The following is a 13907-nucleotide window of genomic DNA, read 5'->3' on the forward strand; positions in this document are numbered from 1 at the left end:
ATGGGGTTCCAGGTTGATAGATACGATTTGGGAAGTTGATAAAAGTGCTGGACGGTGGGGATGGCTGCACAACAGTAAAGTACCCATAAAGCCCCTGAACTGTGCACTTGACAAGGATTAAGACCACATACGCAAGCAGAAACTCTGCCGTGAAAACCCACTGGCAGGCCAGGGCAGGTGAGCCCAAAACTTAGCACCCTAGCCAGCCCAGGGAACCGGCAGGGCGCGGGGAATGACCGAGCCAGAGGCACCGGGTCTTCCACGTCCTAGAGCATGTTACTCCCGCCGCCAGGGGCCGCTATGGCGCGCGTCCGCCACTCCCCAGGCCGCTCTTGCCCGTCGCTTCACTTGTGCCCAAGATGGCGGCTGCAGCGCTGTTCCGAGGCGCAGCGCTGGGGTGCAGCAGCCCTGCCCGGCACCTGCGCACAGTCTCAATGCACCGCCTGGTCCACAGCTCGGGCAGTCACGTAAGCGACCCTGCTAGCGGCGCGGCCTGGACATGCTTTCCGTTGGGCGAGCGCGCCCTGTTACGCGTGCGCGGGCCGGACTCGGCGCCCTTCCTTCTCGGGCTGCTGACCAATGACCTGCCGTTTCCGGGTTCTGAGGACCCAGCGGCCTTATCCCCGGCGCGTGCGGGCTACGCCCACTTCCTCAGCGTCCAGGGACGAACGCTGTATGACGTCATTCTCTACGGGTGAGAGCGGACAATCGGAGAAAGGGAGTCAGGAGAGGGGGCACCTATGGGGAAGGGGGCGGAATCAGTCGGAGCGGGGCACCAAGGGAGGAGTGGGGTCCTGGAAGGAGGAGGTACCCAGAGAAAGGGCTTTCCGGGGGAGGGCACCCGAGGATGGGGATACCTTGCAGCACTAGTGCAGGGCTTCCATAGGTGGGCGGGAAGGAACTCCGATACGGGCCAGTGAAGAAGCTCTTCAGTGGTGGCGGCGGCGGTGACAGGGGTGTGGAAGGGGCAGCCGCTGGGTGTCGCTGCACCTGGCCTTGGCTCCCAATCAGTCTTGCCCTGGTTGCCCTGTTTTCACTGCACGGAGAGGGGAGTAATGACTGCAGGGAGCGGCTTCTACGTGACCAGCTTGGGCCACGACTTCCCGGTTTCTGGAGTTTCCCCCGCATTTCCCTCCCAAATATTCCTATATCCAGTGATATCCATGTTTGGCGTTGTACATCAGTCTGTGTTGACATTATCGTGATCTACACGATGGTCTTGGGGCCCGCCTCTAGTGCAACTCCGGGCCGTGGGTCGGAAGTCAGGCGGGGGTCTGTCCTCTGGGCCACGCCCTGAGAACTCTCACGCTTTCTCCCTTGTGGAGTCGTCCATATCTTTCTCCTTGAACTCTCAAAGAGGAAGAGGAGCTTGCTCTTTAGTGGCTTGTTCAGAGAGGGATGGTTCAGGTGACTTGGATTCAACTATAGGTCTGCAAGTGGTATTACCTGATAGCTTGGTTGGAATAAAACTTAAGGCAGAAAGTTTCACTGAGAATTGTGAAGCCATGGCCTATCTCTCTTCTCTGGTATTTCTATTGAGAAGCCCCGTTCCTTTTTGTTTTTGGAGCAATGAAAGCTCATAGGGGCGCTTCATGTGATGATATGTTCGGTCTTCTTTCCTGTGGTGTTCCCGGACGCTTGGTGGGTGCTGTGGCAGTGAAACACTAAGGTATGGTCTTCAGGCAGTCACCGCCAGTTTTCCTATTTTAATGGACACTGCCTTGCCCCTAGTTTGCATACTGCCTGGGGCTGCTGTGGCATCCAGTCCGAGCACAGCCCGTGATTACATACATGTGGCCCAAGCCCAAATTGTCTGCCATCTGGCAATCCCTGCTATGTTTCAGAGATGCTAAGGTAGGGGGGAGGTAGGTGTAAAGGGGACTAAATAGTAATGGAAAAAAATAACAATAAAAGTTAAGTAAAAAAAAAGCCAAAGAAACAAAGAGATGTCATGGCCTTTGTCACACATATCTTATTACAGTCCTCTAATTGCGTTAATTTCTTTATCTTAGAGCCTGCATTCTTTGATTACCTTGAGCCCTCTGTCAGTAATTTTCAGTAGCATCTGTTTTGGTCTTTACTGCCTTTAATTTATCAGTGTTGTAATGGTGGTGTTTTGATAGCTGAATTTCCTTGCTAAGTCTGCAGTCTGCCTTTACATCTTTTTGCCTTTGTGTTCTCGTTATGAATTTTTATTCTTAAGTCACCCTACAGTGTAAAGTAGTTTCTTAGTTTTTCCTCTCTTCGTACTTTCCCTCTGGAATGTCATTGCCTTGTTGCTGTGCCAGCAGGTCCTGTACTAGAACATGCACTTGGCATCTCTTTCCAGGCATTGATTGTGCCCTGATTTGACCTGGAGAAAAATTGGTTTTTCTCTCAGCTCATTCCTGAGAATGGAGTATCATGCCACTTGCTGTTCGGTGTGTTAAGGAAATTGGGGACCACTGGTATGTTGCCCCTTACCTAGTTTCCTTTCTGAGATTCCAACACAAAAGTTCGGTGTAGGGAGAGGTAGGATAACCCTTTATTCCATCAGAGACACTGCAGAGGTCGTGGCTTTGCTTCTCAGCAGTGAGGAGAGGAAAGGGGTGAAGACTCAACTTGGCCCCTTGGATGACTGCTCCCAGGCCTGGGTGGTTGCTGGGTGATGTCCAGATTCATCTCCCAGTTCTCTTCTGTTGTGTGAGGCACTGGGGGCAGAGTCTGCACTCCTTCTGACCTGCCTACGACTTCTTTCGTAGCCTAGCTCCGAAGCAGACACCGGCCCGCAGTGTTCATGTCCTTATGGATGAAATGAGACATTCACACGGACTGCTGAGTCCGGGGAGGAAAAGGGACAGCATGGCTTTTCTCAAGGGGAGCAAAAGCCATGTCCCTTGCGGTGGCCTTTATCGGGCTTCTCTGCACATTTACTATGCACAGGCTGCTTTAGGTGGTTACCTTTTACAAAAAAACAAAGGAGCCAATGCCATTAATCACATCACAGAAGAGGGATATTTGCAAATGAAAAGGGCAAAAGTGGTTGAACCAGTTACACTCATCTTGGCAGGTTTAGCATGGATTTTAGGAAGTTACTTTGCAGTAAATATTTGCCGCAAATCTGGGTGAGGGAGTTTTTAGTAAAAAGTAAGACTCTAAGCCGCCTAGGCACATTGCAGGCCTGATTCCCCACGGGAGAACCTATTCATGGGCGTGGGTCCTGTGCATCTCTGAGTGGGAGCTGGGCCCATGCCATGCAGAACGGTCTCCTACATAACTCTTCTGGTTAGTTCATGGAGTTAATTCACGTGTTCCTTCTCCACCTCATTGCTGCAGTTTACCTATGTCTGATTTCTCTGGGGTTTGCTCTTTGGGAATAAGGCAGTGCTGGGTCTGATCGCCACCCTGGAGGCCAGCGTGCCTTCCTGCTTTCTCCCTGTTAGCTCCCTGGGTGCTGTTTTCTCTGCATCCTCCCTCTGGAATTTTTCGTTTCAACTCTCATGCTTCTGATTTCCTCTCCTTAAGTCATTTCTCAGAGTACCCTGTCCTGGATGCAGCACCTTCTCTTGGGTGCAGCTTTTTTTTTTTTCTTAAAGTAGAGTTATGTCAGCCTTACAAACAAAATAGCTAGTCATTTTACCAGCAAATGAGTTTATCTGGGAATATCAGAGGAATTGCAACTGTGGATGTTAAAGATTTTATTTTATTTTTTAGAGAAAGGTAAAGTGAGGGAGAAATAGAGGGAGAGAAACATTAGTCAGTTGCCTTCTGCATGCCCCAAACAGGGGAGCTGGCTTGCAACCCAGGCACATTCCCTGACTTGGAATTGAACCTGTGACTTCTTGGCTGACAGGCTGGCACTCAATCCACAGAGCTTACACCAGCCAGGGCAGGAGTGGTTGTTTTGAGCAGAGATTCATTGGAGGAGAATGGGAGTTCAGGGTTGGTAGTAGGTAGCTTCCCGTTTGCTGGGTTGTTGCTGGACAGAGAAAATCTTTCTCTTAGAGGTAAGCTTCTTGCTGCTGGAGTTTGCAAAGGGCAGTGAGCAGAGTGTGTGAGCACTCCACCTTCAGGACTTCCTAACTCGATTTTAATGAGGCTTTTCTTTATTCACTTTGACAATTTTAGAGCAGTTTCAGCAAAATGGAGGGAAAGGTACAGAGGTGTACCATACATACCCATAGCCTTCCCCACTAACAAAATCTGCCACCAGTGGTGCATTAGTTACAACCGATGAACCTCCACACATTGCTACCGAACAGGGGTCGGTGGGGGGGCAATACTTGGCCCACCCAGGGATGCCAAAAACTGCTTCAGAAAACAGAGGCCCTTCCCAAGGACGATACACTAATATCTATTGGGCTCTTCTGTCCGCAGCCAATTGGAAAGACATCTCTCAATGCCAGAGATTTGTGAAAAGGAAACAAAATGTTTATTTAATGCTATTCAGGCCTAATGCCTTCCTTAAAATTTTAAAGTCTTTAAGGGTATACACCTACACACACACACACACAGCGCTCCCTTCTCCCACTGTCCCAACTCCGGGTACCGTAAATCAGGAAAAGAGCACACGTCCGTTTTTCACGTTGCTGGCACGTGAGCTGTGTCGTCTGTCTGTCCAGGCAGGATCTCCAACTAATCCAAAGTCATGTGGCACCTTTCACTGGCAAGAGTTCTTTGTACCAAGTTCCAGTCAAAGTCTCTCCTGCTTTTCTTCACCTAGCCGCAGGGATCCCCATTCTGGCAAAGCTGCGTGGGCTTCCCTTTCACCTGGCCAAGAGGGGGTCTGCACTCTGCTGAAACTGCATGGCTCTCCCTCCTAATGGCCACAGGGGTCTACATCTTCCTAAATAGCGTGGCTCTCCCCCTCACCTGGCCAAGAGGGGGTCCTCACTCTGCTAAAGCCACATGGCTCTCAAGCAGGCACTCTCTCAGAGAAGCAGCCCCCAATTTCAGCCTGGGTAGCCGCCACTCACTTCTCCCTGGCCCAAAACTTGGCCACAGCTATTTAACATATCTATGAAACCAGTTAAAGGCTATAGATATGTTAAATGACCATTCCAGAGGTTAGCTGCAAAACTGTTGCTATGCAAAACAGCTCTCAATGGCCCTGCTCCATTTGTCCCTTCCCCCAACTGACACCTTGGGGGGGGGAGGACATCTTAATATTTCCTCCAATATTCCTGTACACTTTGAGTTCTGGACACCATTCTAAATCTTTTCTGGGCCCCCCCTTGGCTGCACCCTGTATCAACATCATCATCTAAAGTCCATAGTTTACACTGGGTTCACTCTTGGTGGTGTACACTCTGTGGGTTTGGACAAACAGATAATGACACATAGCCACCATTGCAGTGTCCTACAGAGTAGCTTCACTGCCCTGAAAATGGTCTGTGCTCTGCCAGTTCATCCCTCCCTTCTCCTCCCCACAACCCCTGGCAACCACTGATCTTTTGACTGCCTCCTTAGTTTTTGCCTTTTCCAGAATGTCAGATGATTGGATTGTATAGTAGGTGACCACCTCCAGTTGGTTCCTTCCACTTGGCAATATACATTTTAGTTCCTCCATGTCTTTTCATGGCTTGATAGCTGGCTTTTAGTGCTGGATAATATTTTGTCATATGGTCATAGCACAGTTTATTTATCCATTCACCTACTGAAGTTTTGGCAATAGTGAATAAAGCTGCTGTAAACATGCACGTGCAGGTTTACTTACGGACGTAAGTGTTCAACTCCTTTGAGTTTAACTCATCTCCTTTGAGTAATACCAAAGATCTCAGTTGCTTGTGAGAGTATGTTTGGTTTTGTAAGAAAGTGCTAGCTGTCTTCCAAAGTGGCTGCACCATTGTGCATTCCCACCAGCTCCTGTTGCCCCCTCATTGTCACCCATATTTGACATTGTCGGTGTCCCCTGGTGTAGGCCATTCTCGTGTGTAGTGGTAGCTTGTCACTTTGATTTGCATTTCCCAGAGGACATGTGATGTGGAGCATCTTTTCATGGCTCATTTGTGTTCATGTACATCTTCTTTGCTGAGGTGTCTGTTAAGGTCTTTGGCTCATTTAAAAACATTTTAAAAATATTTATTTTTAGAGAGGGGAAGGAAGAGAGGGAAACATCAATGCGTCGTTGCCTCTCACACGCCCCCTACTGGGGACCTGCCTGGCAATCCAGGAATACCCTGACTCCAGTGACCTTTTGATTTTCAGGCCAGCTTTCAGTCCGCTGAGCCACACCAGCCAGGGCTTGGCCCATTATCTCATCAGGTTGTTTCCTTTCTTCCTTCCTCTCTTTTAAAGATTTTATTACTTTTTTTAGAGAAGGGAAGGGAGAGAGAGAGGGAGAGGAACATTGATATGTGGGAGAAACATCGATTGGTTGCTTTTTGCACACTCCCAACTAGAGACCTGGCCTGCAACCCAGGTATGTACTCTGACTGGGAATTGAACTGGTGACATTTAGGTTTGTGGGACAATGTGCAACCAACTGAGCCACACCAGTCAGGGCAGATCATTCCTTATTGTTGGATTTTAACTGGCCTTTGTGTGTTTTGGATGACAGTGCTTTGTCAGAGGAGACTTTAAAAATCTTTTCTCCTAGTCCATGTTCTGTCTCCTCTCTTGTGACAAGGCTGTAGTTTTGGAAGGTCTTTGTCTTTTCTCATTCCTACCACACGTGTGTTTCCTCAGCCCGCATCCTCCTGGTGGAGGTCTTCCTCGTGTGCTGGCTGCTGAGGAGGTGTCCTGTTCCAGCCCTGCTGCGCTGCCTTTGGTGTGACGCCCTCCTGTCTGTATGGCAGCCTCTGGGGCTATTTTGCCTGGGCCACTGTCGGGGGTCGGTTGGTCTTCCACTCCTGTTTCTAGTCATGCTGTCTCTACTGCAATGCCAGATTTAAAAAATAAAAATATACCTGCACATGGTTTAAAAAAAGGCTTATCGTAGAAAGTGACTGACAGCTGCCTCCCTTGTTGCCCACATGGATCTACCATCTCCAGAGGCAGCTCCTTTTAAAAACTTTTTATTTTGACATGCCTATAGATGCACAGAAGGTACAAAAGATATACAGGGAAATCCAAGGCCCTGAACCCAGTTTGCCGAATGGCAGCATCTTGCCTTCTGCTTGCCTTCTGTTTCCAGGGGATGGACACAGGCCACCCGTGGAAAGATCAGTTTCCTGAGGTTTCACGTGCTTGAGCATGTGCAAGTGCAGGTCTCTGTGATTTGACCACAAATGTGTACCCATGTGACCTCAAGACAGAGGTCCAACATCAGCCCAGGCTTCCTTCTTTCCTCTGCAGGCCCCCTTTCCCTTGCCATCCGCCTAGCCCCTCAGCCCTTTGCCTCTTCTTCCTCCATCTCTGATTGTGGCGTTTCAGGAATGTGCAAGTGCTCACTGCCCATGACGCCCTTCAGTTCCACTCAGCTGGTGTCAGTGGTCTGTCCCTGAACCAGTCTGGAACCTTCCAGTGGTGTCCCTGCTGCTTTTGATTTGCGTTTGCATCATGAGAAATGACACTGAACTTTTCCTGTGCTTATTTGTATCAGTTCTTCTAAACTCTGTTTCTTCTGGTTGCTCTTGTTTTTGATGTTCTATGAGGACATTTAGAGGATGAGGGGCCAGTCTGACTTGCTGTGGCAGCTGCTCTTCCCCACCCTCCCCACACTGTTACTGTCCTTAGTGGGCCCATGGCCACTGGTTATGGGCGAGTGTGTGGATGCAACGGGGCGTATGCGTACAGTGAGCCCACTGGGACCTTGCACACTAGTTGAAGAGCTCCGGGGGAGGGTGTGGATACCAGCTGGTAGCCCTTCTTTCTTGTCCCTGCTCCCGGCAGGTCTTACTCACTTCCCTGTCTCAGCTGCCACCACTGTGGGACCTTGTTCAATCCACATATGAACCCAGACCCCAGCTGTGCTTGTGTTACAGAAGAGAGGTGGGGGGTGGATATTTGGCCCACCCGGGGATGCCAAAAACTGCTACAGAACAACAGGGCCCCCGACCAAGGACGGTATACTAATACCCACTGGGCTCGTCTGTCCACCGCCAGAGGAAAGACACCTCAATGCCAGAGATTTGTGAAAAGGAAAGGAAAGGTTTAAAGCTGTAGCTTTATTTAAAGCTATACAGACTTAAAGTAGTGACCCAATGTCCCCATTAATATGTCAAAGTCCTTTAGGATAACCACAGACGCCCACAGTGCTTCCTTCCCCCCTGCCCTAACTCGGGGTACCGTATCTCAGGAAAAGCAACACACGTCTGTCTTTCAGGCCCCTGGCACTGTCAGCTGTGTCGCCATCCAGGCAGAATCTCTAGTTACTCTAAAGCCATGTGGCACCTTCTCATGGTCCACTGGCAAGAGTTTTTTGTACCCATTTTTCCAGGCAAAGTCTCTTGCTTCCCAGGCCACGTGGCCAAAGGGAGCACCCCAAAGCTGCAGGGGTTTGCACGTTGGCCAAAACTTCATGGTACTCCTCTCCACTAGAGCTGCGAAGAGGGTAGTGTCCCCACTCTGGCAAAGCCAAGTGGTACTCCTCACATGGCTGCAGAGGTCCTCACTCTGCCAAAACCACGTGGCTCTCCCTCCAATGGCTGCTGCGTCTGCCTTTAAATCCTCATGCCAGTCCTCCTTTTCGGCCCCTTTTCCAACTCCTCCCACAATCGGCTACACCTGCCAGGACTCCCATATCCTGCCAGCTTTACTGGGCTGCTAGTGAGTCTGGGCAGGTGTGGCCCCATGTCCTAGAGCCAATCTTCTCCAAGCTCCCACGCTGTAACTCGGGGGACCAGTCCCCAGTTACATCCTGGGTAGAAGTCACTCCCTTTTCCCTGGCTCAAAGCATGGCCACAGCTATTTAACATATCTATGAAACCAGTTAAAGGTTATAGATATGTTAAATGACCATGCCAGAGGTTAGCTGCAAAACTGTTGCTATGCAAAACAGCCCTCAATGGCCCTGGTCCATTTGTCCCTTCCCCCAGCTGACACCTAGGGGGCAGGGGTGAGGACAATCTTAATATTTCCTGGACACCTTGAGTTCTGGACCCCATTCCAAATTCTTTGTTGGGGGGCCCGCCTCTTGGCTGCGCCCTGTTACACTTGGGCATCTCTACGTGACCCCTTATCCCCACCCTGGTCTAACACAGCACTAGCCTTGCCTCTGTGCTTATCTGTCTGAAGGAACCTGCGCTATACCGCTGCACCTGGTCAGCACACCAGACTGCCCGGAACATTGGCGTGCGTGTGGGCTGCCTAGAGTGGGGGTTGGGGCAGTTCTTGGGCTTGACTTGGGCAGGTTGTGGGGGGTGTATGGCCTCATCACTCTGGAGTGTCTCTTTCCTCTGGAAATTTGCGTGTGATCCCCAGCCTTAGGATTCTGGCTTCTCTAGGCTTCTGAGGCTGGTGGAGGCAGCTCCTGTCCTCAGGGTGGGTTTTTCGTCACCTTTCTGCCTTACCTTGAGTGCCAGACACCACTGGGGTCTCTAGGCCCATGGGCCAGGTGGGAGGGGCGCAGAGGAGTCCTGCGGAGGCTGTGGGGACCCCAGTGTGCCCTGCAGCGTGCAGTGTAATGGGAGGGTTGGGGGAGCTGTGGCCTGGCTCTGCATGCTCAGCCTGCACTGTGATGTCTGGCAGACCCCCACTTCACCACATGCTACTGTCCCTTCCTGTAGGCTACCTGAGCAGGCTGACCAAGCGCCCACTTTCCTCTTGGAGTGTGACAGTTTGGTGCTGGGTGCGCTCCAGGAGCACCTGATGCTGCACAAGATTCGGCGGAAGGTTGCAGTGGAGCCATACCCTGAGCTGCGAGTTTGGGCGGTGCTGCCCTGCACCCTCGAGGCGGAGGCCAGTGCAGCCGTGCCGCTGTCCAAGCCCCAGGGCGCTGCCATTCTCACCCGTGACCCCCGCACTGCCCGCATGGGCTGGCGGCTCCTTGCCCAGGATGAGGGCCCTGCCCTGCTGCCCAGGGCCTGTCTGGGGGATGTCTGGGATTATCACCAGCACCGGTATCAGCAAGGTATGGGGGTGCGGTATTGAGGGGGGTCCCAGTAGGGACCAGTTAAAGGTGGCAGGAGAGAACTGGGAGGAGCCAGTGGAGACTGGCTGTGGTCAGGCCAGGAGTCCTCTCTAGTGACTAAGATTCAGGGCCAGACAGCCGCCCACCGGGGCACAGGGAAGGGGGTGGCAGGCAGAGGAGGAGGTGCTACAGAAGTGGGGTGTGGCCTGGTCTCTCTCCGCGAGCCCTGGCTCCTGAGGGCACCTCAGCCCTTACTGAGTCTCTCCCTTTCCACCCCCACAGGTGTTCCAGAGGGGGTACATGACCTGCCCCCAGGAGTGGCCCTGCCCTTGGAGTCCAACTTGGCCTTCATGAATGGCATCAGCTTCACCAAAGGCTGCTACATTGGCCAGGAGCTGACAGCCCGCACCCACCACATGGGCGTCATCCGAAAGCGCCTCTTCCCAGTGCATCTTGTGGGCCCTCTCCCCTTGGACGGTATCCCCCCAGGCACCTCAGTGCTCACTGAGTCTGGACAGGCTGCCGGGAAGTACAGGGCAGGCAAAGGGGATGTGGGGCTGGCCCTGCTGCACTTGGACAAGGTCAAGGGCCCTCTCCACATCAGAACTGCAGGTGGTAGCCAGGTGGCCCTGACTGCCTCTGCGCCGGACTGGTGGCCCACAGCCACTAAGTAGCCCTGATGTCTCTGCGCTCCCACAGAGTGCCTTTGTCCCTTTGTACCCCTCAGGTGGGCCTGGGAAGAGTTCACCCCCGGGGAGGTCTCTGAGCATAAGTGGGGCTCCTGGGCTGCAGGTGTGGCAGCTGTGCTGCTGTGCCAGGCCTTTCCAGCCCACCACACTCCCCACAGAGGACCTGGCCTCTGCTGGTGGCTCTGAGCTGGGGGTAGCAGGAGCAAGCCCTGCAGCTGCCTTTGCTGAGCCAAGCCCCATCTTCTAGCAGGTCCCAGACGAGGTTCCAAGCCATGTCTGTCTGGAGGCCATGTGTCTGTCAGCCAAGGACAGGAGTGAAGACTTGCCTTGTGGGCCTTCTCCTGTCATCCGCACTGCTCAGTCTGCTCCAGAGCGAGCCTGGCCCTGAGGCATTGCAGCCTTGGGATGGCAAGTGCCAGATGGCTCTGGGAATTGCCTCCCATGCGGGCTTAGGGCTTGTGTCAGGGCAGGAATCGTGTGGCAGGTGCTGTGGTGGTGTCTGCAGATGGTGGCACATGCTGCCCACAAGCCCCACAAAAAGTTTTCCAAGTGCACCTCTGTGCTCAGTGGCCTGGGCAGGCCCTCCTCCTCCTTGAGCCGGCACGCAAAGAGGAGCTTCTGCTCGGTGGATTGCTGCTGTTTTCTGATGTGGCCCTGCCCTCGTGGTAAGAGGATCCTTGTTTCCTCCTTTAAACTAAGTCCGTCCTTCCACTGCGGTGTGAACATACTACTGGTGACCGACTGGTGCTCCAGAGGGAAAAATTAAAGTTTGACCCATGAGAGGCTCGTGTGGATTTCTGGTTTTGTTTTGGTGGAAGACACTGGGACTTGGTCAAGAAGGTCTCCCTTGAACAGCCAAGGACACCAGATAAAATATTTTGGTTGGCTGGGCTGACAAGAAGGTCAGAGGCTGGGGCTCTTGGTGCTCTGAGTTATGGTCTGAGGCCCCAGGTGAGGAGACAGCCGGCCCTGCCCTGGGAGGAGGGCCAAGTGGGGAAGGAGGCAGCCTGGTGTCCACAGATCAGAAGAATCCTTCCAAGAACTTGTACCTAAGTGTGGTTTTGGTGTTGCCCCAGGAGGAAATGAGGTAGGGGGTGGTACCAGAGTGGAAGGGGCCCTGTAGTGGCACTGGGGCATTGAAGGTAAGGAAGATGGGGGTGAGGGAGCTGAGGGTGAGCCCAGCTAGCCCTCCAGGGCAAGGCTCCCCGTCAGGCAGTGCTGTGCCCCAATACTGAGAGCAGGTGGTCAAGCTGGACTGGACCATCCTGACACACACCTCCTGGTGCAAAGGAGATCAGGGTGTGTCAGCTTCTGGGCAGAAAGGGCATGGTCCCTACAACTTTGAAGAAAGGATTCAGGACCCCTGTGCCGATGACCAGAGCAGTCACCTGTCCTGGCTGTGCTTCTGGTACCCTTGTTGCATCTGTTTCTTTCAGTGAAAATTTAGCCACTGGCTGGTCCACTTTGCACGGATACTGAGGCCTTGGCTCAGGAGTCCTGTTCCCTCATGTCTCAGTGACTGGAGCCTGGAGGCCATCCAGCCTTGTAGACCAGGCCGCCCCTCATGGGTGGATGTGCTCCCACAGCTGGAATCTGTGTTGTGTGCTAAGCACGTCCAGGCTTCATACTGGGCAGCACTGTTGGCCCATCAGAGCAATTGGCAGGAGTCTGAGCTGTGAGGACAGGGAGACGAGGCTGGCAATGGGTTTTTTTCAGCACAGGGGATTCCTGTAACTGTCTTCAGTGTTCTCCAGGTAGCAGGGGCCTTAGAGTATTTGGTTCAGACCCAAGTATGCACTCTGTGTTCTACCTTAGTGGTTTGTACAAGGGGGCTGTCACAGACTGAGCACACCAGTTTTCACAGAAACCTGGCAGAAGGCTCAGCCTCCAGTGGTTCTGGGCCAGCCATCCAGGGCCAGTTAGGTCAAGCCTCGAACTCAGTGAACCCTGATCCATGAGAACGGGTATAGGTACCTGGAAGGCTCTTTTCTTGTTTTCACATCAGCTTTATTTTGTTTTATAAAAAGTGTAAAGTTCTGAAAAATAGGTGGTCATAGTAAAAAAGAAAAAAAAGAAGTAGCAGCCCTGGATGGTATTGTTTGCAGGATCCTGGAAGTGTGGGTGTGAACCTTCCTGTGGAAACCCTTATCCAACTCAGGCCTTACACAGAGAAAGTACTAAGAAACCAGTAAACCTTCATTGTCGATAAATGAAAGAACCCAGAATACATGCATTTAACTTCCAAAGAAACAAGTTCAGAAAAACAAATCCACAAATTTTCAGATGTATAAATGACCAGACACAAAGCATGTAAAGTATAAATTTAATATATTTAAAGACATAAAATAAGGCACTTAATATGTAAGAAGCAAGGGGCTGAAAAAGAATTGAGACTTTATAGAATTAAAATATTTTTTAAAGTCCATGGATATATTTTTTTAAGAATTGTAAACTGTTGGCTCTGAACAAATGGTCCAAGAATGGCAGAGGAAGATGGAGAGGTTGCAGCGTGGGTGAGGTGAGGAGACGGGCGGAGAGAAGGCCTGTAATGTAGTGTGATCTGAGATGGCAGGTGTCACAGAGAGGAGAGGACGTGGGGTGGGACAGTTCACGAAAATGGTGTCTGAGCTCTCCAGAATTGGTTGGTGGAAGTCATTCTTAGACTTGGGAAGCCCAGTAGGTCTCCAGCAGTACGAATAAAAAGCTCTCCTTACTCATGTTTTAATAAAAGTGCAGTCCCAAAGATGGGGATGATTTTAAACATAGGTAGGAAGAAAAATCTTTGAACAGACTTGGTTTATGAAAAGAAGGAAAGTGAGTATCTTCCATGTACTGAGAGAAAAATAACTTTCAGCCAGCAAAACTGCAGTAAAAAAAAACCAAGTCACAATTTGCAACAAAATGGACAAACCTAGAGGGTATTATGCTCAGTGAAATAAGACAGAAAAAGAGCCCTGGTTGGTGTAGCTCAGTGGACTGGGCATGGGCCTTCAACCACATGACCGCGGTTCCCAGTCAGGGCACGTGCCTGGGTTGCAGGCCAGTTCCCAGCAGGGGACTCATGAGAGAAAAAGACAAATACCATATGATCTCACTTATATGTGGAATCTAAACAAAACAGATGAACAAACAACAAACAGACTCAATAGATACAGAAGACATACATGATTGACAGGGGATGGGGGTTGGGTGGAAAAGATTAAATATAAATTGGGGGACTTCCGCCA

The 13907-nt window shown here is 51.5% G+C and overlaps 1 protein-coding gene across 1 annotated transcript; it reads left to right on the forward strand.

Annotated features, from left to right (window-relative positions):
* The first annotated feature begins 325 nt into the window (after positions 1 to 325).
* Positions 326 to 13545, forward strand: IBA57 (iron-sulfur cluster assembly factor IBA57). Its single transcript, XM_037040080.1, has 3 exons — positions 326 to 694; positions 9648 to 9991; positions 10274 to 13545. The coding sequence occupies exons 1-3, from the start codon at positions 360 to 362 to the stop codon at positions 10663 to 10665; spliced, it is 1071 nt and encodes a 356-aa protein (XP_036895975.1). The 5' UTR covers positions 326 to 359; the 3' UTR covers positions 10666 to 13545.
* Positions 13546 to 13907: the final 362 nt, after the last annotated feature.

Source organism: Sturnira hondurensis, unplaced genomic scaffold (genome assembly GCF_014824575.4).
Source record: "Sturnira hondurensis isolate 20B ecotype Veracruz unplaced genomic scaffold, ASM1482457v3 Scaffold0002582, whole genome shotgun sequence".
Taxonomy (NCBI): Eukaryota; Metazoa; Chordata; class Mammalia; order Chiroptera; family Phyllostomidae; genus Sturnira; species Sturnira hondurensis.

Coding starts and splice junctions, on each gene's coding strand:
- IBA57 (XM_037040080.1), top strand. CDS start 360: ATGGCGGCTGCAGCGCTGTTCCGAGGCGCAGCGCTGGGGTGCAGCAGC. Junction 695..9,647: donor TATGACGTCATTCTCTACGG/GTGAGAGCGGAC, acceptor CCCTTCCTGTAG/GCTACCTGAGCAGGCTGACC. Junction 9,992..10,273: donor CCAGCACCGGTATCAGCAAG/GTATGGGGGTGC, acceptor CCACCCCCACAG/GTGTTCCAGAGGGGGTACAT.